The sequence below is a fragment of the Schistocerca serialis genome, chromosome 1 (genome assembly GCF_023864345.2).
Source record: "Schistocerca serialis cubense isolate TAMUIC-IGC-003099 chromosome 1, iqSchSeri2.2, whole genome shotgun sequence".
Lineage (NCBI taxonomy): Eukaryota > Metazoa > Arthropoda > Insecta > Orthoptera > Acrididae > Schistocerca > Schistocerca serialis.
Window position 1 is genome coordinate 907,491,372 of NC_064638.1, and position 27,052 is coordinate 907,518,423.

General features: G+C 39.2%; 2 protein-coding genes across 5 annotated transcripts in view; one reads left to right on the forward strand and one right to left on the reverse strand.

The window, feature by feature from the left end:
• Positions 1-5,330, reverse strand: part of LOC126411981 (probable aminoacyl tRNA synthase complex-interacting multifunctional protein 2) — a 33,916-nt gene extending 28,586 nt beyond the window's left edge. The window contains exons 1-2 of one of the 4 annotated variants that reach the window (XM_050081409.1): positions 5,307-5,330; positions 4,035-4,199 (exon numbers count right to left, since the gene is read on the reverse strand). In XM_050081409.1, coding sequence (XP_049937366.1) covers positions 4,035-4,199; positions 5,307-5,315 — 174 coding nt within the window. In that variant the 5' untranslated portion in view covers positions 5,316-5,330. Of the gene's footprint in view, positions 1-4,034; positions 4,200-4,745; positions 5,179-5,306 lie in introns of those variants that run through there. The other 3 variants (XM_050081408.1, XM_050081407.1, XM_050081406.1) reach the window with 3 other exon arrangements.
• Positions 5,331-6,584: 1,254 nt separating this feature from the next.
• Positions 6,585-27,052, forward strand: part of LOC126411948 (nucleosome-remodeling factor subunit NURF301) — a 312,451-nt gene continuing 291,983 nt past the window's right edge. Inside the window, exon 1 of the mRNA XM_050081404.1 lies at positions 6,585-8,029. Coding sequence (XP_049937361.1) covers positions 7,018-8,029 — 1,012 coding nt within the window. The 5' untranslated portion in view covers positions 6,585-7,017. The remainder of the gene's footprint in view (positions 8,030-27,052) is intronic.

Consider the following 27,052-nt stretch of genomic DNA (forward strand, 5'->3'; position numbering starts at 1 on the left):
TTATATTTAGTTTGCCCGCCACCCAAAACACCCCATTTCCCGCGCTTGTCCCGTTAGTGTCATTAGGCTTCTTGTGGAAAGAGTGTGTGTGTGTGTGTGTTTTTGTTTCCGCCATATTTGTGACGTCATGGGTCAAAGCAGACGGGTGGGATCGGACGCTTCCGTATTTCCCTAACATTAAACCATCCATTTCACTTTTTAAATTTTCTAACCTACCTGCCTGATCAAAGGATCTGATGTTCCATGCTCTGATCCGTAGAATGCCGGTTTTGTTTCTCGACTTTTGTTTCTCCTGACAACATCTTCCTTCATTGAACATTCTGACCCATCTTCTAACCACTGAATCACTCATAGCATTTTCTCCGTAAACCTCGCAGATTTGCCGATGAATTTAGGTTTGGTTCAACTGTCCTTGCATTTAGAAAACGAATCACAGACCTGATTTCACACGTGGCGGCATTTTCAATTACACCTGACATTATAAAGAAGCACTACAAAGTACACGTCGGCAGCAGCTATCTGAAAACGGCATACATGTCTTCTCACTGAGTCAGAGTAACTGCTGTGCATGCTCGGAACTGCAATCATAGCATTGCCACGGATAGAAATAGAAATGGAACTTACTTTGTGGACGACCCACATGTATGTGGCATGGTTACCATTTGGTGATCTGTTTGGAAGTTCCTCCCGAGTTCTATTTATGTAGAAATGCAACAATTTTACAAACAAACCTCTCACACATTTAATAACAAAGAACACTTTATTAACCACAAGACGTGGTCCACTACTATCACCGTTTACTCTTGTATTGATAAATTAGACAGCACCCCAGTTGCCAAATAATCCTTATATGGCTAAAGTGTGGCAGGTTCCTCGAAGTTGCCTGCCAATGACTGTTCCACAGCAATGGTCATCCATATTACTGACACACAGAATACCTTGAGTTGGCAAAGGTACTCACCATTTAGAACATTCCAGTGAGAACACTCACACAGCTGAAACAACTAGAGCAAAAACCTACTCCACAATCAGGCCACATGATGTAGACCAGCCATGTGCCATCCTTGCCATGTGGCCTTCTATGATACAGTATAGAGTGGCATGGATTCAGCACACAACTCTCAGAACAAAGTCTACAATAGAAAAAAAACAAAACTTGCTGATCTCTGAGCAAAAACCTAACTTGACCGAAATAGTTCGAACAAACTCCACAATGCCCCCCTCCCCCTCGGCCCACATAAACACGTAAAAAAAAAAAAAAATAAAAAAATAAAAATATATATATATATATATATATATTCATAAATTTGAAAAACAACATGAATGGCCAGCATAGACTTCTCAAACCAGGAATCCATCCAAATAGATCACCAAATGGTAACCATGTCACATACATGTGGGTCGTCCACAAAGTAAGTTCCGTTTTTATTTCTATCCACGGCAGCGCTACGACTGCAGTTCCGAGCATGCACAGCAGTTACTCTGACTCAATGAGAGGACATGTACGCCATTTTTAGATAGCTGCTGCTGACGTGTACTTTGTAGTGCTTCTTTATAATGTCAGCCGTAATTGAAAATGCCACCACGTGTGAAATCAGATCTGTGATTCGTTTTCTAAATGCAAAGAAAGTTAAAACAAAGGAAATTCATCGGCAAATCTGTGAGGTTTACGGACAAAATGCTACGAGTGATTCAATGGTTAGAAGATTGGTCAGACTGTTCAATGAAGGAAGTGATCAAGTGCACGGCGAAGAACAAAGTGGACGTGCATTTGTGGTACAGATGAACTGGTTCATACAATTGAAGAGAAGATTAAGCACAACTTTAAGTGCTATGGAAGTTCTGCAAATATCACAATCACTAATTCATGTAATTGTTACTGCAAAACTGAAATTTCGAAAACATTTCTCATGTTGGATACCCAAAATTCTTACTGAACAACACAAAAAACAACGGATGGGCAGCGCACTTCAGTTTTTGACACACTACAATGAAGAAGGCGATGGTTTTCTTTCTCGGATAGTCACGAGGGATGAAACCTGGATATCGTATGACACCCCTGAAACAAAATGGCAATCAATGGAATGGAGGCACACTTCATCCCCAATGAAGGTTAAGCCTAAACAAATCTTGACACCTTGAAAAGTCATGTGCACCATTTTCTTTGGACAGAAAAGGAATTTTGCTGACTGATTTCTTACCAAGAGGCCAAACAATCAATGGACATGGTTACTGCCAGACCATTAAGAAATTGTGCTGCGCAATACAGAACAAGCGTCGAGAATTACTGTCAAAAGGTGTCGTATTTTTCCACGATAATGCCCGACCTCACACGGCGAATGTGAGCAAACAACTCTTAAGGGAACTTCACTGGGACACGTTTGATCATCCTCAGTACAGCCCGGACCTCGCTCCTAGCGACTTTCATCTCTTCTTACACCTAAAATCTGGCCTTGGTGGTCATCACTTCAATGATGATGACAAACTGAAAGAACATGTTACCACATGGTTGAATACAAAGGCAGCAAACTTCTATGAAGAAGGTATACAAAAACTTGAGCCACGCTATGACAAGTGCTTACAAAATTTTGAAAGATATATAGAAAAGTAGTTTAACAGTTGTAGATTTTTGTACAATAAACATATTTTCTGTATCTGTACATGTTTGTTTCATACAACCAAACAGAACTTACTTTGTGGACATATCTCGTATTTATCCCTTAACCAAAAGGCAGAAACTTTGGGTAACTTCGTAAACTCTGCCAAACACAGCACTTGATGTACACCACCAGTAGACTATACAACTTGGATGAACTTTATCATTCAGCTATATTGCTACTCACTGTGGCATGCAACAACTTAATAGTGACTTTCCTTATCATATCCGTTATTAATAACAAATGCAAAGCAAAAGTTAAATCTCGAATCATTCACAATTCAATGCCTAAAACAAATCTGTAGCCAATAACCACGGACACTACAATAACTCTCTGACAACAATCCAAATATATAATTTCAACAAGAAGCAGACAAGTAATATACAACGCCTGACAACCAACACTGCATCAGTCCATTCACTCACTAACGAAACTCAAATCCAACTTACAAACATCAACATTCAACACTAATCAGACCACTGCATGCTAATAACACCCTTGCTTCAAAAGCAATTGTTTTCACATACACCACGCATCTACGAGATTACGTAACATGACAGAAGTTATGTCAAAGTCAAAGCTGATGGCTGGAGCACTTTGGTTGATCTGATTAATGCCGATTTATTAGTCTGTCAAACACAAAAATGTTTCTAGAGTCTCACATATTTTTAAGCACAATGGCAAAACAGGGAAACAAATGTAACATGATGCTCAGAGCTTACTCTACTAGATAAACAAATGGTACAACAAATATTATCAAATTCAAAAAGTGGCTATTTGCAAACATAGCTCCATACACCACCAACTTAAATGACTCTTGCAGGTCATCATCCACAATGGATATATTGTATAAATTTGTCAAAATTGTCTCTAGCTTTTTTAAATTAAGTTTAACATATTTCCTACAAGTAGCCTGTAAACTGTAAGTACTAAGAGCCCACACAATTCCTGGTGCAGTGCTGCTGCAGAGAAATCAAAGAGCCATTCAAGATAATATTTATTATTCTGAAAGATGCGGGCCTATATTCCATGTTTTGTACACTCCCTCTTTGCTGACCATGTATCTGCATTATCTGACAGAGGAATAATAAATTCCTATACAGCCTAAAACCAAGTCATTCAATAATCTATAGCTGAAGCCATTCCTTTGTAATGTAAGTTATAAAGTCTGCTTTACTGCACTCAATCTAATTTTTTCTATAAGGTAAAATGTGCATGTAAATACCACAGTAAATGAGTGTGCCACACATAACGTGTCCTATCAATATGCATAGTATATGTATGTAGACATTACACAATTAACACACATATTATATCAGATTTTAACAAATAATTTCCGTTTTATCAACAGTAACTGGAATAGCAAATGAAATATACCTGCAAGCCAGCTTCAAAAGTATGATGCTGAGTTTCATTGATTGGTTTTGGAACAGATTGTCTGAGCTCTTTTCTCAATGCTGTCATCTGCTCTTTAAGTTGATTCAGTTGTTTGAGGATTGCTTCTTGCCGGTTTTCCAGAGCAGCAACCTCAGGTAATGGACACTGCAAAAAATTAATATTTAAACTCTGTCACATTAAATAAGAAACACAATTAATTCCTTATACAAATAACAATGAAGAATACTTTTAGAAATTGCGTGCCTTTTTTTTTTTTTTTACACGCCAGTGCCGCCCAAAACCATAAAATATTCTGGGGAGCATCCATATTTGTCGTTCATCTGATATCAAAATTTTTTAAATATATTTGTGTCATATGCTTTGAGACGTATAGATGCACCACAAAAACAACACAAATGACCTTAATACAAAATTGGGCAGACATATTTGATCTTGATTAGTCGTCGCTAACTTCGCTGCACATGACGATTCGCGTAACATTAATGGTAAGTATTGCCATGCGCAAGCGTCATACTAAGCGTAATACGGTCAGGCTAAGCAATAGCAGCGTATACATAACTGGTGGCTGAATATCCTAATGATAGGTATATAATGTAGCTACAAATACTTATCTCAATTATGTGTTAGCATCCGTGCAATGAAACGTATGTGTGCATTTGAAATGTAGTAGTTAACAGAAATTAAATAAACCTTTAGTAACTTTTTAACCTGTTCCGAAATGCTTGTCGGTTTTGGACAGGTTGGCGAGGCATCTTCATGATTTGCGTGGAACGTTTCTTGAATATTTTTCATTTTATACATGCATTGCGGAAGTTCGATTTCATCAGTAAAACATAATACAGGTTTCATTCTGTACATCGTGTGTGGCCCATTCATTTATGCTGTTTTATCGAGCTTATTTCCGATCTTTGAGACAAAACACACTCAAAGCTGTTAACTTGCTGTTTTATAAATACAAGCCGTAAGTCGCACTCACATCAGATGACTCAAACATTGTCCTTGCCTACAGTCTAAAAGCCTACTGCAAAGATCCTACTGAATTACATTTTCAGTCACCGTGAATCCCAACAATAAACACACGACCTATTGTTTAGTTCACCGTCTCTCGCTTACTAAGAGTTGTTTGTTACATTCTGAACATGTGATTGGCAGGAATGTAATCACAACTCTCTGTTGAGGGTGTCCCTTGGGGGGGGGGGGGGGGATGATTCGTTTTACACTATAGATTGTAAACATATAGTATCTACATACATCAGGCATGTCTCAAGTTCATGCATCGTTAGTTTAGTTCACAATCTGCAATCTCCTATTGCTTCGTATGATGATGGGTGATTTCCATATCGTTGTGTTAACGATGGATGGCCACTCTAGAACACTTGTTACTATAGTAGCGGATTCATTCTGCCTGTAGTCACGTAAGGGACAGAAAACCAAAACTTTTTTTTTTTCATAATTGCACATTATTACTTGACAGTTCCAAATAACGGGGCTACGTTAATATCCAATCCAGAGTGCCCTAATGGAAATATTTTCTGAGGGGAGTACCTTTGTTATACGAATCCGTAGAAATTACTTATTATTTTTTTGTATTAAGCTGACAAATCCTCCATATAGTAAAGATGATCCTTGGACGAATAAATTACTGTACTTTACAGTACTATCAGGAATTATCACACAGTAAGTTTTTTTTATCGCCACAGGGCGATACGTCCATTGTTTCTAGACACATTTATCGAATAAAATACACCTTATAAATTTTCATGATAATCTCCTTCATTTATGAAAATATTATTTTGATGGACTTATCGTCAGACGTTCGCCTGTCAGGTATCTATAGGCTATTTATGATAAGTCAAAAGAATTCGGTCATTTACTGACCGTAGCGGAATTACGTCGGCAGTTACAGTGACTACAGCTGATGGCTATCACTTCTATAATTTCGCTTTTGGAAATTGGAATAAAGTTGTTCCTCTCAATTTTATCGAAACTCAGTGCAATTGCCTTTGTCGATTCTGAACTTACATGTCTTGTTCCATTATTGAGAGATAAAATTTATACGTAAACACATTTTCAAACTATTTCGGACGGCTACTGAAATAAGCAAACGAATGAAAGGAAAAAAGGCCTCGTTAGCAAGCTGTATTTTGCTGTTCTCGTTTCCTTGCAATGAAGAGTTTTGCGATTTTGTTTCATATTTTGATTTGCGAATGGCATTTCTTCCTTAAGTAACACCCTGTTAGTCCAGTGACGATGACATTATGCTTGTAAACAAGAAACAACATGAAATAAGAATTAGGCTTTTGCTTTGATTGGTCGAATATCTACAACTCGGTTACAGACTTGTCATCTGTGCTGTATTGTGCCATCTATGGCGATGCCTTAGAAAATATTTACATTAGGGCGCTCTGGATTGGATACTGATGTAGTTTTGAGACGTCACGAGTTGTTTCAATTATTTTGCTGTGTTATTGTTAAGCTATTCCCTCGTGTTGTTGTTTGCACAGTTTCGGAAATGTTTAGTTTTTAATCCTCGAAGTAGGCGATAGAAGGCATAGTTTACGACCTAGAGCTGGTTACTCAGTACTATGTTAATATGGCGGCACATCTTTCGACCAATCACAAGAGACGTTTCAAACTGTATTGAGTTTTCGTATTACTCCGTAGTTCTTAGTTAATCGGCTCAGATTGGCATAATTGTGCCAATTCTCTTGGACATATGGGTTTTAAAAGTCCATAAATCTTCAAAAAATAGTGTAACTAGTGCATTAAATGCCAAATGTGGTAGATATAGGCGGTTTATATGTGTGGTCACGTGACGGTGGTGGAAAAATGGCGCAAAGATCAGAGTGCAAACATGGTCTCCGTTTCTATGAAGTTGTGTCATTCGTATTTGTATACAATACAGTGTTTTCATAAACCACGTGTTAAATAGTCTTTGGTGATTGACGGTGGATGCCCCAAGATGTCAACAAGAGGCACCAAACGGCGGGGGAGGCCCCCCAAATCCGTGGTTATGGAAAGACCAAAAAAGTTTCAATATCATTTATTAAAGAAACCAAAATACCTTTTGAACCGCGAAAGTAAAGGGTCCGAAACACCCAATTCACAAACTAGTACACCAACAGCTTCCAGAGCATCGTCGCCGGTAGGAAGTGAAAGCAGCAGAAGAAGTTCAAGGAGTAGAGGAAGGTGTAAGAGTAGAAGAGGAATCGGAGGATATCATAGACGAGGCTACAATCCAGACGCTGTAGAGGAGAAAGACTCCGAATACCACTATGGTTCAGACTTCGGTGACGAGTCGAGTGGAAAAAGTGAATTTGATGATGACATACTTCGGAGTGACAGTGAAATGGATGAAAGTTTCGGTGGTGATGCGTCCAGTGACAGTGATTTTTCTCTCTCTAGTTATAGTACTGTCAGTGGAACTCCGAAAAAGTATTTACATAGACTTCCAAGCCCAGAACCACTGTGGCTTCAGAATCGGGAAATTCCTCCCCTTCATTTGCCGAAATCATCTGAAGATTTATTAGTTCCGAAAGAACTGGTGATGAAAACGTTGTGTATATACGAAGTTCTTCGTCATTTTAGAGCATTAGTACGTTTGTCTCCCTTTAGGTTTGAGGACTTTTGTGCCGCATTAATGTGTGAGGATCAGAGTACTTTACTTGCTGAAATTCATATAATGCTTTTAAAAGCATTGCTTAGAGAAGAAGATTCTCAGCAGACGCATTTTGGTCCTCTTGACCACAAGGACAGTGTAAATGTAGTGTTATTTTTTGTGGATCCAATGACGTGGCCAGAAGTTTTACGCTCATATGTTGAAAGTGACAAAGATTTTGATTCAAATGTACTGAACATATTGAACAACTCTGAATATCCTTTCACATCTGTGGAAAACAGATTGAAAGTGCTGCAGTTTATGACGGACCAGTTCCTGATCACTAATCCAGTCAGAGAAGATTTGTTAAATGAAGGTAACAAGCTCTTACTTTTTGTTTACTTTTTGTGTTCGATTGTTCTTAAGCTGTTACTGTACCTTAATTAAAAGAAATGATGGTCTTGCCTTGGAAAATATATTTTATGCAATTTGTAATGTTCAGGATTAGCCCTATAAATTATAACTTTGAATGGGAAGAGGGAGAGGGAAATAAAACTGCTGACTTCTGATAGATTAGTAAAAATTACGAACCACGTCTTACATATTACAGCATTCAAACTTTTCATTAAAAGATTCTGAAAAATTACAATTTTTTCTAGTTGCTTTAATGTAAATGTGGAAAGAGTATTATTTGTGTAGTGACTGAACTCTTAATAGGCCTATATCAGAATGTGCCTATTATGGACAGTGGAAACAGAGGGAAGTTTGTAGTGATAACTATGAATTTATTGATTTGTTTTCTTTCTCTTTTTTTTTTAAAGGCCTAGATGCCCTTCAGTGTTCCTTACTTTTTTCGTTGAAATAGACCTACAATACATACATATACATTTGTAACGAATGCTTTAAATAGTTAAAATGGTTTGTGTTATTTTCGATACTCATAACTGAAAATTTATACATTACCTGCGTTTTGCATCTTTTTTGAGAACGTGCTAAAGGTTTTTCAGTGTTGTGTTTGCTATTCTTGTTATTGTCTTTGTAGCTGTCATCATTTGAAAAAGAATTTTTAGAGAAAAATACTCACAGCCATGTTGTTCAGTGTAAATTGAATATTGTAAACACCTTCTCATGTGTGAACGTTTTTATCAGGAAAAATAAAACTGGCGTTCTGTGATTTGGAGTGTTGGATGTTAGCCCCCTCCATCGAGTAGACAGGTTAGAGTCAATTGCAAAAGGGGAAATTGATAGTTTGGCATTAGATACAGTGTGATTGGATATTTGTGAAATGCTGTGGCAGGAAGAACAGGACTTGTGCTCAGATCAGCAGCTTTGAGAGATGAAACAGAGAAGGCAGCTGAGGATCACATAGATAAAAGATAACAGTGGATGACAGAAACCCCTGGGTAACATAGAGGATATTGGATATGATAGACAAAAGAAGGAAATTTAAAAATGCAGCAAATGAAGCAGGCAAAATGGAAAAATTACATTGACAACGCGCAAAATGACTAAGCATGAATGGTTAGAGGACAAACAGCAAACCTGTAAAAGCATTTCTAGGTAGGGGAAATATAATGCTGTGTGTTAGGGAATTAGAGCCCTTTGGAGAAAATACAAGTAGCTGTTTGAATATCAGGAACTCGGATGGCAGTAAAGAAGTGAAAGGTGGAAGGTGGATGAAATATATACTGTGTCTGTACAAAGTAACCAAACTTGGGAACCAAATAAAGGAAGAGAAGAGCAACTAAGATGAGATGAGATGGAACATATAATACAGTGAGAAAAATTGGACAGAACGTGGAAAGACCTAAGATGAACCAATTCCTCTAAAATAGTGTGCAAATATGTGAGACAGCCGAAATACTCTCAGACTTTAAAAAGAATGTAATAATTCCAATGACAAAGAAGGCAGCTGCTGACAGGTGTGAATACTAGTTAACCATCAGTTTAATACATCATTATTGCAAAATATTGACATGAATTATTTAGAGAAGAATGGAAAAAAAATTTGGTAGAAGCCAAGCTCAGTGAAAGTCTCTTTTTTGAGTCCCAGAGAAATGTAGGAATACAAGGGGCATACTAAACCTTCAACTTATCCTAGAGGATGAGGCTCTCCCCGATGTTGTTCAGTCTGTACTTTGAACAAGTTGTGAAGAAACCCATTGAGAAATTTGGAAAGAAAATTAAAAGTCGAGTAAAAGAAATAAAAATTTTGCTGTTTGCTTATGACATTGTAATTCTGTCAGAGACAGCAATGGACTTGAAAGTGTAGTTGAATTGAATGGACAGTGTCTTGAAAGGAGGATATAATATGAAAACCAACAAAAGAAAAACAAGGGTAATAGAATGTAGTTGATTTAAATCAGGCTCAGGGAGTTAAGACTAGGAAATGAGGCACTAAAAAGTAGTAGATGAGTTTTCGTTATTTGGGCAGCAAAATTACTGGTGATGGCCACAGTGGGGAGGATGTAACATGCAGACTATCAATAGCAAGAAAAAACATTTCTGGAATAGAGGAACATGGTAACATTTAATATCAATTTAATTGTTAGTAATTTTTTTCCTGTGATATTTGTGTGTGTCTCTGTAGCCTTCTCAATACTCTGCAAGCCACATGAATGTGTGTGGCGGTACCACAAACTGATTGCACTCCTCCCTAAGTTCCTGTTCCATTTGTGAATAGTGATGATCAGCTTTGTAAGTGAACCTCTGTGTTAACTCGGATTTCTCAGATTTTCTCATTATGATCATTTCACGAGACTTATCTGGGAGGAAGTAATATTTTGTCCCCCCTCTTCTCTGAACATATGCTTTTGGAATTTCAGTGGTAAATACTCTGTGAAGCACAACATGTCTCTCGTGGTTTCTGTCACTGGAGTTTATTGAACATCCGTGTAATACTGTTGTGCTGACTAAGGGTGCCAGAGTGATGAGCAGTAATACTCGAGAACTAGTCAAACAAATGTTTTGAGAGTCACTCGTTCATGGATGAGTTACATATCCTGAACATTCTTATGAATCTGTCTGGCATCTGCTTTTCTTACTATTTGTCTTATGTGGTTATTCCAGTCAAGGTCCCTCTGGATGCTTACTCCTAGATATTTCACGATTGATGCTGTCTCTAGCAATTTCTCACCAGTTGTGTAACTTTACGGGTCGACAGAAGCGTCCGATCCCATGCGTCGGCTTTGACCCGTGACGTAAGGGTGTTGTTGTGTGTGACATCATGATGGCGCAGAGTTTGGTTTGTGAATGTGGCGTGTTTGTAGATGTCGTTGTATTGTGGTTTGTTGTGCTCTCTGGTGGTATGTTCAGGGTTTTCGTTTGTGTGGTGTAAGGGATTCAGTTTGCTTTTGCTCATTATCCAGAATTGTTCGAGTGTCGGCTATGTTTGTAGTGGAATTCGTTTCAGTGAGTTAACGATTTTGTGTGAAGGTTAATTTAGTGTTGTTCGCTGTACATTGTGTGGTAATTTTAGTAAAATTAATCGGTTGTTGTTTTTGTTCAGGAATGGATGTTGTTGTTGTTGTGGTCTTCAGTCCTGAGACTGGTTTGATGCAGCTCTCCGTGCTACTCTATCCTGTGCAAGCTTCTTCATCTCCCAGAAATTACTGCAACCTACATCCTTCTGAATTTGCTTAGTGTATTCATCTCTTGGTCTCCCTCTACGATTTTTACCCTCCACACTGCCCTCCAGTGCTAAATTTGTGATTCCTTGATGCCTCAAAACATGTCCTACCAACTGATCCCTTCTTCTAGTCAAGTTGTGCCACAAACTTCTCTCCTCCCCAATCCTATTCAATACCTCCTCATTAGTTACGTGATCTACCCACCTTATCTTCAGCATTCTTCTGTAGCACCACATTTCGAAAGCTTCTATTCTCTTCTTGTCCAAACTATTTATCATCCATGTTTCACTTCCATACATGGCTACACTCCATACAAATACTTTCAGAAACGATTTCCTTGCCATTGCCAGTCTACATTTTATACCCTCTCTACTTCGACCATCATCAGTTATTTTACTCCCTAAATAGCAAAACTCCTTTACTACTTTAAGTGTCTCGTTTCCTAATCTAATTCCCTCAGCATCACCCGATTTAATTTGACTACATTCCATTATCCTCGTTTTGCTTTTGTTGATGTTCATCTTATATCCTCCTTTCAAGACACTGTCCATTCCGTTCAACAGCTCTTCCAAGTCCTTTGCTGTCTCTGACAGAATTACAATGTCATCGGCGAACCTCAAAGTTTTTACTACTTCTCCATGAATTTTAATACCTACTCTGAATTTTTCTTTTCCCAGATAGCACAGTAAGCCGGTTTCAAACTTGTTTCCAGCTGTAAAGTTCAAGTATATAAGCTTGATCAAAGCTGGAATATTCAGGCCTGTTAGCTGGATTCAAGCTTGAAACAAACATCAAAGTTGGCAGAGTTCAAGCTATATTTCAAGCTTGACTTATCAAGCTTGGCTCCAGCTGTATCTACACACGTGGAATACAGCCTGGTATTTACAGCTTGTTTTAAGCTATATAAATATTAATCTGAATTTATTGAACCTAATTAATTAAATAAATATCAGAATGGAAATGGTGTGAAAAAATTATGAAGAAGTTTTAATTTATTTGTGCCACGTATTAGAGAGTTAGTTTACAATGACCTCTTTTTGCTCAACAACTTGTAATATGTATTCTTAGCTGGTAATCCATTTCACTTTTATCCAGGCTCAATTTTACTACGTAAAAGAATATGGTATTCCTTTACGTTTTGTAATATTTAACATTTGTAACATTAATGTACCAAACTGTTTTCTAGTATAAAACAAACTTGTCAGCAAACCACAACCATTAACGCGTGTCACAAAGGTAAAATGGCCGTAAACGTAACTTTACGTTACGTTATATTTAACATTTGTAACATTAACGTACCGAACTGTTTTCTAGTATAAAACAGACTTGTCAACAAACCACAACCATTAACGCGCATCACAAAGGTAAAATGGCCGTAAACATAGCAAGGCTCAGAAAAGTAAATAAAATAAGATAAAACAGAACTGGAGACAGCCACACTAAAACCAAACTCCGCGCCGTCATGACGTCACACACGACAACACCCTTACGTCATGGCTTATAAACGCTTGTGGCGCTTCCCGTGGACGTCTATGGAAGCTATGCTGTGCGCGCATCTGCTGTACAGCCTTCCAGGGAAATCACAGTTTATTTCAAGCTTGAGAAAATTATTTTAATTCAAGCTAAATTTTTACAGCTTGATGTAAACTGTGTAACAGGTTGATTTTTCGGTCTTGAATTTTCAACTGAACCTAAACTCAATACCCACCTTGAAACAAGCTGTGTAACAGGTTGATTTTTCAATCTTGAATTTTCAACTGAACCTAAACTCAATATCCACCTTGAAATAAGCTTGAGTGCTAGCTGGGTTGTTTCCTTTACTGCTTGCTCAATATACAGATTGAATAACATCGGGGAGAGGCTACAACCCTGTCTCACTCCTTTCCCATCCACTGCTTCCCTTTCATGCCCCTCGACTCTTATAACTGCCATCTGGTTTCTGTACAAATTGTAGATAGCCTTTCGCTCCCTGTATTTTACCCCTGCCACCTTCAGAATTTGAAAGAGAGTATTCCAGTTAACATTGTCAAAAGCTTTCTCTAAGTCTACAAATGCTAGAAACACAGGTTTGCCTTTTCTTAATCTTTCTTCTAATATAAGTCGTAAGGTTAGTATTGCCTCACGTGTTCCAACATTTCTACGGAATCCAAACTGATCTTCCCCGAGGTCCGCTTCTACCAGTTTTTCCATTCGTCTGTAAAGAATTCGCGTTAGTATTTTGGAGCTGTGGCTTATTAAACTGATAGTTCGGTAATTTTCACATCTGTCAACACCTGCTTTCTTTGGGATTGGAATTATTATATTCTTGTTGAAGTCTGAGGGTATTTCACCTGTCTCATACATCTTGCTCACCAGATGGTAGAGTTTTGTCATGACAGGCTCTCCCAAGACCATCAGTAGTTCTAATGGAATGTTGTCTACTCCCGGGGCCTTGTTTCGACTCAGGTCTTTCAGTGCTCTGTCAAACTCTTCACGCAGTATCTTATCTCCCATTTCGTCTTCATCTACATCCTCTTCCATTTCCATAATATTGTCCTCAAGTACATTGCCCTTGTATAAACACTCTATATACTCCTTCCACCTTTCTGCTTTCCCTTCTTTGCTTAGAACTGGGTTGCCATCTGAGCTCTTGATATTCATACAGGAATGGATATGGCGGATAAAATTAACAGTGCGCAGGTCAAGGGAAGTGTTCGATCCCAATGTTTGTCTGTGTATGTTGATATTGGTATCGGGAGATGTTTTTGAGCTATATAGGCCAAGGGAAGTGTTTGATTGTAATTTGTGGGATCGGGAGCTGCTGTTGAGCTATATAGGTCATGGGAAGTGTCCGATTCCAGATGATATTGTGTTTAGTAGTATTTGGGGAGTTTTGTGAAGTCGGTTTTTTTCGTCGTTTTGTGTGGTTTTGTTTGGGGGTGGGTGTCTAATTTTGTTTATATTTAGTTTGCCCCCACCCAAAAACACCCCATTTCCCGCGCTTATCCCGTTAGTGTCATTAGGCTTTTTGTGGAAAGTGTGTGTGTTTGTTTTTCGATGTCTTTTCGTCCTCATAATGTGTACGTACCAACTTTATATGCGCCATATTGGAATCGTGGTTTATGGTCGCTTCCGCCATATTTGTGACGTCATGGGTCAAAGCAGACGGGCCGGATCGGACACTTCCGTATTTCCAATTTTACAATAATGGGTTTCTTCTCTTCTATTATGTTACATTAATTTATGTCAGGATCAGCTACCAGTCCCTGCACCATTTGCCAATCATCTGCAATACCTTTTACAAATAGCTACAACCTTCTGGGGTTTTTGCCTTCTTATAGACAACCACATTCTCTGCAAACAGCTTTGACATTTTCTACAGGTTGTTTATACGTATTGTAAACAGTAATGTTCCTATCATAATTTCGTAGAGTATTCCTGAAATTACCTTTACACCTGTCAACTTTGTTCCATTAAGAGCCATGTTTTGAGTTCTACTTGCAAGAAAGCCTTCAATCCAGTCACAAATGTGGTCCAATACTCGGTAAATTGTCCCCCCCCCCCCCCCCCCCCCCGCCATAAGCAGCACTGTTGAATGGTGTCAAATGCTATCCTGAAGTCAAGGAGCGTGGCATTAACCTGAGTGTCGATGTCTATAACACTGTAGGTGTCATGGAGGAACAAGAGCGAGCTGCGTTTCACAAGATCTCTGTTTGCCTTGTATGGAAGTGAAATGTGGATGATAAGCAGTTCTGACAAGAAGAAAGTAGAAGCCCTTTAAATGCTATGTAGAAGAATTGCAGGAAATTGTAGTCATAGACAGAGTGACTAATGAGGAGGTACTTAAATCCATTTGGGGGGAGGGGGGGGGGGGAAGAATTTTTGTCTAATGCTGAACTTGATGAAAAGAAGGACAAGACACAGCCTGAGGCCTTAAGGAATTGTCTTTCTGCTAATAGAAGGAAGTATGGTGGTAAAAATAGCAGGAGACGAAGGCTGGAATACAGTAAGCTGGTTCAAATTGATGTAGGTTGCTGCAGTTATGCAGATTGGTTGGTTGGTTTGGGGAAGGAGACCAGACAGCGTGGTCATCGGTCTCATCGGATTAGGGATGGATGGGGAAGGAAGTCGGCCGTGCCCTTTCAGAGGAAACATCCCGGCATTTGCCTGGAGTGATTTAGGGAAATCACGGAAAACCTAAATCAGGATGGCCGGACGCGGGATTGAACCGTCGTCCTCCCGAATGCGAGTCCAGTGTCTAACCACTGCGCCACCCCGCTCGGTAGTTATGCAGAAATGAAGACACTTGCACAGAATAGCCTAACATGAAGCATTGTGTCACATGTCTTCACACTGAAGACAATGACAACAGCTTTTTCTGTAGTTGTTACATGCATGTCAGTATTGGAAAGCTGTTAATTGATTAACATTGTTTACTGTAAGGGAAGTGTTATTTGATATACATTCAAGAGACAGTGAAATTACTTGTCAATTATCAATGCATCTAGCTCCAATATTTATGGCTATCTGCCATTTACCAAACATATTGTCATCAGTTTGTTCTTTAATTATACACTGAGGTAACAAAAGCCATGGGATAGTGATAATGCACATACACAGATGGCAGTGGTATGCATACACAAGGTGTAAAATGGCAGTGCATTGGCAGAGCTGTCATTTGTACTCGAGCGATTCATGTGAAAGTTGTCCAACGTGCTTATGGCCGTGGGAGGGAATCAACAGACTTTGAATGCAGAAATGGTAGTTGGAGCTAGGTGCACGAGACATTCCATTTTGGATATCATTAGGGAATCCAATATTCTGAGATCTACAATACCGAGAGTGTGTCTAGACTATCACATTTCAGGAATTACCTCTCACCATGGACAACACAGTGTCATCACTGAATGGCTGACAGCAGCGGTGTTTGCATAGAGTTGACAGTGCTAACAGACAAGCAACACTATATGAAATAACCACTAAAATCAATGTGAGATGTACGTCAAATATATCCATTTAGACAGTGTGTTGGAATTTGGAGTTAATGGGCTATGGCAGCACACAGCCGATGCGACGTTATCTGCAGCATTTCTCCTGGGCTTGTGACCATATTGGTTGGAACCTATATGACTGGAAAACCGTGGCCTGGTCAGATGATTTTCGATTTCATTGGTGAGAGCTGATGGTAGAGTGCAAGCGTGGTGCAGACCCCAAGGACCCAAGTTGTCAACAAGACACTGTGCAAGCTGCTGATGGCTCCATAATGGTTTGCTGCTGGTGGCTTCATAATGGTGTGGGCTGTGTTCACATGGAATGGAACTGATTATTGACTGGAAATGATTATGTTTGTCTACTTGGAGACCATTTACAGCCATTCATGGACTTCATGTTCCCAAACAACAGTGGCATTTTTATGGATGACAGTGTGCCATGTCACTGGGCTGCAACTATTCGCCATTGGTTTGAAGACCATTCTGGACAATTCGAGAAAATGATTTGGCCAACCAGATCACCCAGCATGAATCCGATCAAACATTTATGAGCTGTAATTGAGAGGTCAGTTCGTGCACAAAATCTTGCCTGGCAGTACTCTCACTATTATGGGTGGCTATAGATGCACAATTAGGGGTTCCTATAGAGTCAGCATGGCTCAATATTTCTCCAGAGGACTTCCGATGACGGTCTTGAGTCCTTACCACATCAAGTTACTGCATTATGCTGGGGAAAAGGAGGTCTAATGTGTAATAGGAAGTATCCTATGACTTTTGCCACCGCAGTGTATGTCTTAAGATATATACTGGTATAGAACAAAGGTAGTTCAGTCTTTTGGATTAGATCTTTTGAGATCTAAAGGATTTCTGTTCTACTATATCCAAAATGTAGTGTTGCTCTTGTAATGCACTTAGATGTTTGCATGATATGGTCTTATTTGGGGGTCATTATTTATGATGTTACCAAATGCTGCAGTATTTTTTGTTACTGTAAATAAACTGAGACAGGACTAATCAATATCCTTGATAGGTGATCAATCAGTAAACTGCAACTGCATGGCTTTCTGGCCATGACAGACATTCAGAGTATTTATTCTGTCTCTTGTAGTTAAAGCCACCAGGGACTTCTTACAAAGCAAGATTTTGAGAATTTATTTTATGGTTTACTTATTAATCTAGTCCTAAATGTGTTCTACATCATCCCTCATTTGAGTATAAAAATATGGATCTGCATATCTTCTTCAGTGTAGTTTCAGTTCTATAGAACTCGGGCTTTTAATGACAGATTGTCTCTGGACTGTCTATTAATTCATTATTATATGGCTTTATTTGCAATTGGGACAGAACTGGTTCATGTAGCAGATACTAGAAAGAAAAATTGATAACATTACCAATAATAGTGCTCACATTTTTTCTTTAGTCCTTTTTTTCTGGTCATCAGTTCATCATTATCAGAAGATTGCAGGAGGGTAATGCATTTCATCTAATTACTACTATCTTTCTTGATTGCAGTTTTCTTTTTATGAGTCAGAGTGTTATTAAGGAGTATTAAGCACAAATTAAAAGTCTCATTTATCCTGTAGGCCTACGTATCATATAAAGTTGGGGGTAGATATCACTCTCTCTGCGTTGCTTCGCATGTCTCAGCAATCTTTGTATGGGGCTTGCTATGTGTGTTCTTTCAAAAGAGTTTCATTTTACATTCATTCACTGTCCATTCTAGAACAGTTTATGAATAATTAACAATTGCTACTCATTTGTGTTTAATGGTGCAAGAGGACTTAGCTGAAGAGAGATCAGAGATATGATACCGTGGGAAGAATTTGACAGAACACAGAAAGAACTAAGTCGAAACAAGGCCCTGGGAGTAAATGGCATTCCTTCAGAACTACTGATAACCTTGGGAGACCCAGCCACGACAAAATTCTTCCTTATGATGTACAAGATGTGTGAGACAGGCAAAATACTCTCAGACTTCAAGAAAAATATAGGAACACTTGTTCCAAAGAAAGCAGGTGCTGACAGGTGTGAATATTACCAAACTGTCAGTTTGTTTTTTGTAAATCATGGTTGCAAAATACTAACATGAGTTTTTTACAGAAGAATGGGAAAAGAGGTAGAAGCTGACCTTGGGGAAGATTAGTTTGGATTCTGGAGAAATGTAAAAACGTGTGAGGCAATACTGACCCTATGATTTATCTTAGAACATATGTTAAAGGAAAGGCAAACCATTTTACAGCATTCTTAAACTTAAGACAAAGCTTTTGGCAGTGTGAGTGGAACACCCTATTTCAAACTCTGAAGGTAGCAGGGGTTAAGGGATTCAGAGGCTATTGACAACTTGTACAGAAACTGGACTGCATTTATAAGAGTTGAAAGGGAAGCAGTAGTTGAGAAGGGAGTAAGACAGGGTTGTAGCCTATTCCTGATATTTTCAATCTGCACATTGAGCAAGCAGTAAAGGAAACCAAAGAACATTTTTTAATAGAAATTAAAGTTCAGGGAGAAGAAATAAAAACTTCGAAGTTTCCCGATGACATTCTAATTCTGTCAGACAGAGCAAAGGACATGGGAGAGCAGCTGAATGAATTGTACAGTGTATTGAAAGGAGGATATAAGGTGAGTAGCAACAAAAACAAAACAAATATAATGGAGTGTTGTCAGATTAAATCTAATGATGCTGAGGGACTTAGATTAGGAAGCAAGACACTTAAAGTAGTAGATGAGTTTTGTTATTTGGGTAATAAAATAACTGATGTTGATCAAAGTAGAGAGGATATAAAATGTAGACTGGCAATGGCAAGAAAAGTGTTTCTGAAGGAGAGAAATTGTTTAATATCAAATATAGATTAAGTGTTAAGAAGTCGTTACTGAAAGTATTTGTATGGAGTGTGGCCATGTTTGGAAATCAAACATGGATGATACACGGTTTAGATAAGAAGAGAATAGAAGCTTTTGAAATGTGGTGCTACAGAAGAATGCTGAAGATAAGATCGGTAAGTCATGTAACTAATGAGGATGTACTGAACAGAATAGGAGAGAAAAGAAATTTGTGGTGCAACTTGCCTAGAAGAAGAAGAAGTGATCGGTTGATAAGACACATTCTGAGACATAATGGTGGGGGGAGGGAGGTAAAAATTGTTGAGGGAGACCAAGAGAGGGCTACAGTAAGCAGATTCAGAAGGATGTGGGTTGCAGTAGTTATTTGGAGGTGACAAGGCTTGCACAGGATAGAATAGCATGGAGAAACGCACCAAACCAGCTTTCGGACGAAGACCACAACAACAACTGGTGTATTAAAATTGTTCATGTTAATCAAGTTATGTAGTTCATTGGTTAAGGCACTGGACTTCAACTTTATGTGAGTGGTTTCATATACCTGTTCAGCCATCCGAATTTAGGTTGCCCATGGTTTTTCTAAATCAATTAAGGCTAATTGTGAGTTTGGGCTTATTCTTTTGACTAGGACACTTTTTTCTCCCCTTCCTTGTCTTATCTGAGCTTGTGCTGTGTTTGTAATGACCATATCATAAAAAAAAAAAAAAAATATGCTGAACCTTAATCTTCCTTCATTCCACCTTGAAAATACTGCATATGGCTGGAGTCAATCCAAAATCTGTGTCATGGCCATTAACATGAATAGGCTCTGCTGTGGTTCTTTTGGAAATGGGGAATTATTAGGTGATATTGTCTGCTTGTCTGTGGTAGGCCCTTAGTTGGTGAAGTTCCTGGTAGTTAGGGAAAGAAATGTTCCCAAAGAAGTCCACCACCAGGTAGTGGTGGTGGTTGTTGTTGTTGTTGTCGTTGTCGTTGTTGTTGTTGTTGTTGTCGTCGTCGTCGTCGTCGTCGTCGTGGTGGCGGCAGCGGCAACATCTTCCTCGCTAATCTGTTCACTACAGAAAATCTATAAGTGCAGCCACATGTGTAATGGGAAAAGTAAGAATAATTCTATTTCCTCTGTGTTGTGCAGTAGAGCATGCTGTGTCTCCAATCATAAATGGGACAGTGTGGTCCATATGAACTGTTCATTTTGTCAGCATCCATTGAAGGGGCGTGTTAAACTTAGACCATGCATGCTTTCTCACTTAGCTGCTAGAATGGTTGTCAGTATCTGAAGTTGTCCACTGAATTAGTACACAGGACAGTGACAGCATTCATACATTTTGTCATGAGAAACAAAACACTGAAGATGTGTCTCGTAGTGGTTGCCCGTGGTTGAAAACATCAGCTGATGACCGTTACTTGTTCACTAGGCCTCTTTGATACCCCAAAGTGAATGCAACAGAACAGTGCACGGCCTTGGAGGCAACTGGAAGGGCTGTGTTTATCTAGACAGTGCACAGCCTTCTCCACATGAACACTGTAGCCTCTGGGCATTCACGAAGAATAATTCAAACTCACCCAGCTGTAGTGTGCATACGAGGTAAAGAAGATGAGCAAGGGAACACATGGAATGGATAATTGGTGTCACATTCTTGTCACCAATAATTGTAGGATTTGTGTGATGGCTGATGATTGTCGTAGGAATCCGTTGAGGCGGTGCAGTTCCATTGTATGCCTCAGGCACACATTCCCATAGTCAGTCATAGTCAGTCAGTCCCGTTTTGCACTATTACCAGGTGTATACTTCAGACATCACTCATCTCGTTATATGGTAATTTGAGAGCCATGCATTGCTTGGGCAGGATTCTCCAACATATTGTCCAGCACTACTGCTAACATTTCGCCACTCGGTTTGTCTTTCAAGATGAGTACACCGCACCCACTTTGTGAATACCTTCCTCCAGATGGCAGAAATCAACTGAATGGAATGGCAAGCAGTGTCTGCTAACATAAACCAAATTGAGCATACTTGGAACCAGTTGAAGCTTGCAGTGTTTTGTCACATTAACCATGCTGACACACTGGATGATCTCAGGAGAGCTCACCACGCAGTGTCTGCCCCAAGCAGCTGAGTGGTCAGCGCGACAGAATGTCAATCCTAAGGGCCGGGTTCGATTCCTGGCTGGGTCGAGACTGGGTGTTGTGTTGTCCTAATAATCATAATTTCATCCCCATCGACGCGCAAGTTGCCGAAGTGGCGTCAAATCGAAAGACTTGCACCCGGCAAATGGTCTACCCGACGGGAGGCCCTAGTCACATGACATTTACATTATTTACCACCCAGTGACATGGCAAAGTGGTTAGCATGCTGAACTCTCATCCAGTAGGACGATGATTCAGAATTCCCATACAGCCATCTAGATTTAGATTTTCCACGATTTCCTTAAATCACTCCAGGCAAATACTGGGGTGGTTCCGTTGAAAAGAGTTTGCCGATTTCTTTCTCCCTCTAGTAATCCAACCTCAATAATGATGGGATGCTAAACTATCATCTTTCTCCCTTCCTTTTTTTCAAGAGAGACACCATAGAAGAGTGGGACAAACTTGAGCAACAATTACGCAACCAACTTATTGACAACATGCGAAGGAGGATCCAAGCACATTGCAGTGCGTGGTGTGGAGCATCATCACTATCAGTTTTATCCCGTAGCTGAATCTGATTTCCAGATGTGCACTTTTCAACTGATTGCCATCTTCCTGATCATTTTGCTTTTTCCCAGATCATTTTGAGAGTGAGGGGGGGGGGGGGGGTCAGAAGGCTTAGTCTTTCATTTCCTACTTCCCTTGAATTGGAGTGCACTCGCATGTGCAGATATGCTTGAGATATAGATCTTCCATTGAATGGTTCTCTTGCCCCCCTCCCTCGCCCATTTACAGTGACTTCCAAGGTGCAAGTAAAATATCTAGTATGGTGTCCTGCTAGTTACTTCTATGATCTCTGGGAAGAATAAAGCTGGAACATGTAACTACCTTCTCTGTTGAAACTGAATGAATTTATGGTTAGAATTCCATGGTCTCTTAGATGTTCCTTCTATAAATATTAGATTGCTAATCAACCACTTGTACTGTTAAAAGTCTATATTTTTGCTATAGTAGTCTTTTGCAACAGAGTTCCCTCATTTGTTGTAGAAATGTGGGTTATTTTTGGTCTTTACTTTTATAGTCCTTCCTGTTTCACCTACCACTTTACTACAGTTGGATGTCATCTCTTTAGTAGGTCAAAGAAAGTAAAATTTTATGGAACTTGAAAAATATATCCCATATTGTCAGAGTATAGTTTTTGGATGTGATCACAGGTGGTAAGATGGCGAAGTAACAGATGTTGAGCAGCAGTGATTTCCTTTCAATCACAGGACAATTAATATTAATTTCCAACACAATTGCAGCCCCAAATGTAGCTGTTAGACAGTGTAATCAAAACATACTGTGTAGCAATAATATCATTTTCGGGATCAAATAAACATACAGTACATTTGTTAACACAGTGTGTGGACAGCCCATAGTAATCATTAGTGGTGGCCATTATGGCATTTTGTATTTTACACCATGTTAACGCTGTTTGTTTCCCTCATGGCAGATAAGCCTATCACCTTCTAGTCTAAGGTAAACTGCAGGCTAGTCTACCCATTAATCAAGATTTTATGTTCACAATCGTTGGCTTTGTCAACTCAGTCAGATCACCACCTTGCAACCTTACCTAGACCTCGGTCTACCATACCGATCATGCTGTCATTGTAACTATATTTCATGTACTGTGTGCAACACTGGTGATTATCTAACATCACCAGTGACAGTAGTAGGTATACAGAGCTGGTGTTTGGTATCAGCCTGGGGAGATTATAACATTGCAACACTGTCAGCACATTTCCAAGAGTGAAGAAAGGGGAGGCTCTGCAAGAGCAGTCTAATTGATGGGCACTACATCTTACAGCATTCCCTGCCTAAAATTGTTGGTCCATTACAGATGCAAGATATGTTCAAGAACAGATATTTAGTCTTTGTTGCCTTCAAAACATTCTCTTCTTCTATTCACACTCATCCAGTGATGCTCTTGCAGTTTGGGATAGTGTCATTTGGAATCTTCTTCAGTGCCTACGATGTCTTTCTATTAATATCATCAGTGGTGTCGCAACAACACTCTTGCAGCTCTGTGAGTTTAATTTCGCGAACAAGAAAGTATAATGCAGAGAAAGTTCAAAGAGTTGTGTAGTACGGGGTGGACATCTGATTTTTGGGACAAAACGCACAAAGTGACAAAATTGAGTTGAGAGACAGTGTCGTAATGAAGGAAACATAGTTGTCTTACTACAGCTAGGGTCTCTCCTTGTAAATGTTCTCAAGCAGCCTTTTCAGAATGCTTGGATAGTATTGACAGTTGATCATGTGTATTGGGACAAAGATTTTAGATGCACGATTCCATTGATTCAGCGTAGTTACTTGAGAGTCATGTCAGATACAGTGCTCACACAAGCACATCACTATGACACTTTGTTGTTACATAAATATAAATGATTGGCTGTTTTTAATGTGCCTGAGATATTACCACATAGAATTTAGTATTGAATACTATGCAAGAGAGCTGGATGCTCATTAAGAACAAGCATTTTACACTGAAAGGGTGTTTATTGAGAACTGCATATATCAGCAGAGACTGCTCTTATTTATAAATACATAGATTGTTTAGCAAAGTGCAGTATTCTATAAGTAATTAAGCCCAATAAAGGCCAGAAAACTAAAAATCATAAATAATTGCAAGAGGTAGGAACCAAACCCCCCCTCCCCACGCGCACACACACACAGACACAAACTATCTGTCTCTATGCAAACTGCTTCCTGAGGACAGCTTCTTTGTACTATTGTCACTATTAAGAAGTGATGTAGAATTTAGTATGGGGCAAAGTAGCACTTAAATAGTAATTCTTCCACACAAGTGTGAAAGTCCATATTATGTCATGTAGATTGTAACTTATAGTGTTGTAACATCCACAGTCATTGTCCTGGGCTTTTGTCATTAGTACACTGGTCAGCATTCTTGCGTCTTCATTTCTGATGATAAGTTTTTTTGAAGTAATCATCATCATCATCATCATCATTAGGTTCAAATGGAAGCAAAGTATCCTATGTTGTTTTAGCCTCTTGACTGTGGCTGAGGAAAAATGCAGTGAAATCTTTAGTGACTTGCTTTACTGTGCTGTACGTGAATGTCATCACTAGCAGTATCGTATCTTTGTGTCCAATCTCTAAGTCCATTATCAACATAAATTGAAAGCACATATACCAACGTCTAATTAAAACATTCCGTTAAGCCTTGTGCATGCGGGTAGTATGCTGTTGTCATCCTATGCGTGATGTTTGCATTGTGAATTATTTCTTACACCGGTCTTGCCTGAAATTTTTCAACGATTGGAAATAACTACATGTGGTGGTTCATGCTTCAAAATTTTATCTTCTACAAAAAATCTGGCAATTTCTAGACCTGTGGCATGAGTTACAGCCTTTGCAACAGTGTAGTAAGAGTGATAAGCAGAGCACACTACTATCCATTTTTTCCTTTTGTTGACACGAGAAACCTCCCCAAAATGTCAATTCCAATGTGGTGGAGAGTAGCAACTGTAGGAAGAATTGTTACTTATTGTCGTGGTGGTAACTGAGGTATATACTTTTGTAATTGGCATTTTCTGCAGTGTCTGTCAGGTTGCTAGAGACCTGGTGAGTGATACTTGCTTCTTATTCTCTCAGGTAACTTGATGTCAGAGTGTCGTGAAAATACTTCTGTATGGCTGGTTGTAGATGAGTTGGGATGATTAATAATTATTTGCATCCCATTTGGTAGTCATTGAGTAATTCTTCCCAGATTTGGAAACCACTCTGGAGATGTAGCAATCTGTCTTTGCAGAACCTTTCTGGGTTTGCACTAGAACTGCAACTATCCTCTAACCATTAGTGTCAGTGTGTAGTTTTATCTTAGCAATCTCATTATAAAGTGCTTGGATGGTAGTGCCTTCTTAAGGATACAGAAAGGTGTGCCGTCTCCCTAGTGAAGTTTTGTTGTATTGGCCTTACCTTGCAACTGATATTCTTTATTAAGTGTCCCTAGCAGGCTTACATTCCAAGAGTGCCCTTCATGTCACATGCCATGGAGCTAGATAATTTGTTACAGCTCTGTCTTTTTCTGGAAAAGGAAAGAGTCTGTTTTCTGTTTCCAGTAAATTTTCCCTGTCAAGATTTTTGTCAGAGAGGCGCAAAATACTCGCTAATGTTGCAAAATCAGTCAATCCAGGACTGGGTAGTAGAATCCACCTGTGTGTGGTCAGGAAATGCATTGTAACAATATTCTCTTCCAGTGGTTCTGAGCTGATCTTTCTATCTCAAACCCTAAGGAATGAGCTGTAGCAGTGGTCGACAGCTCTCTTTATCCGTCTTTGATTGTTATGTTCATCGTTGGCCTGTATGAGGGGCATGCAATAAGTAATGGAACACATTTTTTTCCTTGGCCAATTTTGGTTGGGGGGAGGGGGAGGGCAATGCGGAATCTGTTGTGGGATATTGTGGAATAAATTCCTGCTTCAGAGCCTATAGTTTCATGAAGTACTGATGGTGATGGTGCTTTACATACCCTTCAAAATGGCATATGTAATGGAGGTGTTTTCCAAGCAGAGAGCTGTCATTGAGGTTTTTTTTTTTGTTTTTCTTTTTTCTCCCCCCCCCCCCCCCCCCTTCTATATATAAAACCAGACCATCTCAGATATTAATAGATACTTGCAAAATGTGTACAAAGACATGGCAGTGAACAAAAGCACAATGAGTCATTGTACAAGATTTCTATTGTCATTGCAACAAGACTGTGCAAACCTGTCTGATATCATGCATGCTGGCCGGCCGCACACAGCTGTGACTCTTGCAATGTTGGAATGTGCGGACACTCTCTTTCAGGGTAACTGATGGGTCACTATCAAACACCTCACTGCACATCTGGATGTCTGTTGTCAGTGCTGACACACTTGCCACCAGTTGGAATACTCAAAAGGCATGTGCTCACTGGGTTCTATAAAAATGCAAAAGGACTTCTCCTTCACCATGATGACACAAGGCCTCACACAAGTCTGTGCACCCAAGTGGAGCTCACGAAACTTCATCGGATGGTTCTTCCTCATTTGCCATACAGCTTGGAACTCGCACCTTTTGACTTCCATCTGCTTGGCCCAGTGAAGGATGTACTCTATGGGAAGCACTCATGGATGTTGTGGACAAATTTGATGCAGCAAGACATTGGCTCTGACATTGGCCAATAGGGTGGTACCATGCGGGACTAAGGCTGTTGCATTGAACAAAGATTGTATTAAAAAATAGGATTTTGTAGCGAAAAGAATGGGGAATAATATGATATATTGGAATCCTGAATAAAACCAACCTACTTTTAAAAAAAAAAGTGTTACATCACATATTGAAGGCCTCCTGTAGATTTCTTTTATGTGACTGAGTATATTATTTTACTTGAATACAGTTTCACGGTTAAACTGAGCAACTGGACAGTTGACTGAAACTCATCCATTTTTAGTCATCTGGTTTTTTTTTTTTTTAGATTTCTTTTATGTGACTGAGTATATTATTTTACTTGAATACAGTTTCACGGTTAAACTGAGCAACTGGACAGTTGACTGAAACTCATCCATTTTTAGTCATCTGTTTTTTTTTTTTTTTGACAGGTATCTCCTCAGTGGTAGACAGCCCAAAGCAACCTTTGTTGGAGTAGTTTTGTCAATATGTAACTAAAGTGTTCCACAGTTTGTCAGTGCTTGTGATGCCCACAAGAAGTCCCATATTAAGATAACACTGGATCATTAATGTTTATTCCACAATACACGTTCCTGTTGGCTGGATGTAATTTCCATTTGCAACCTTCAGTACAATGGCCTT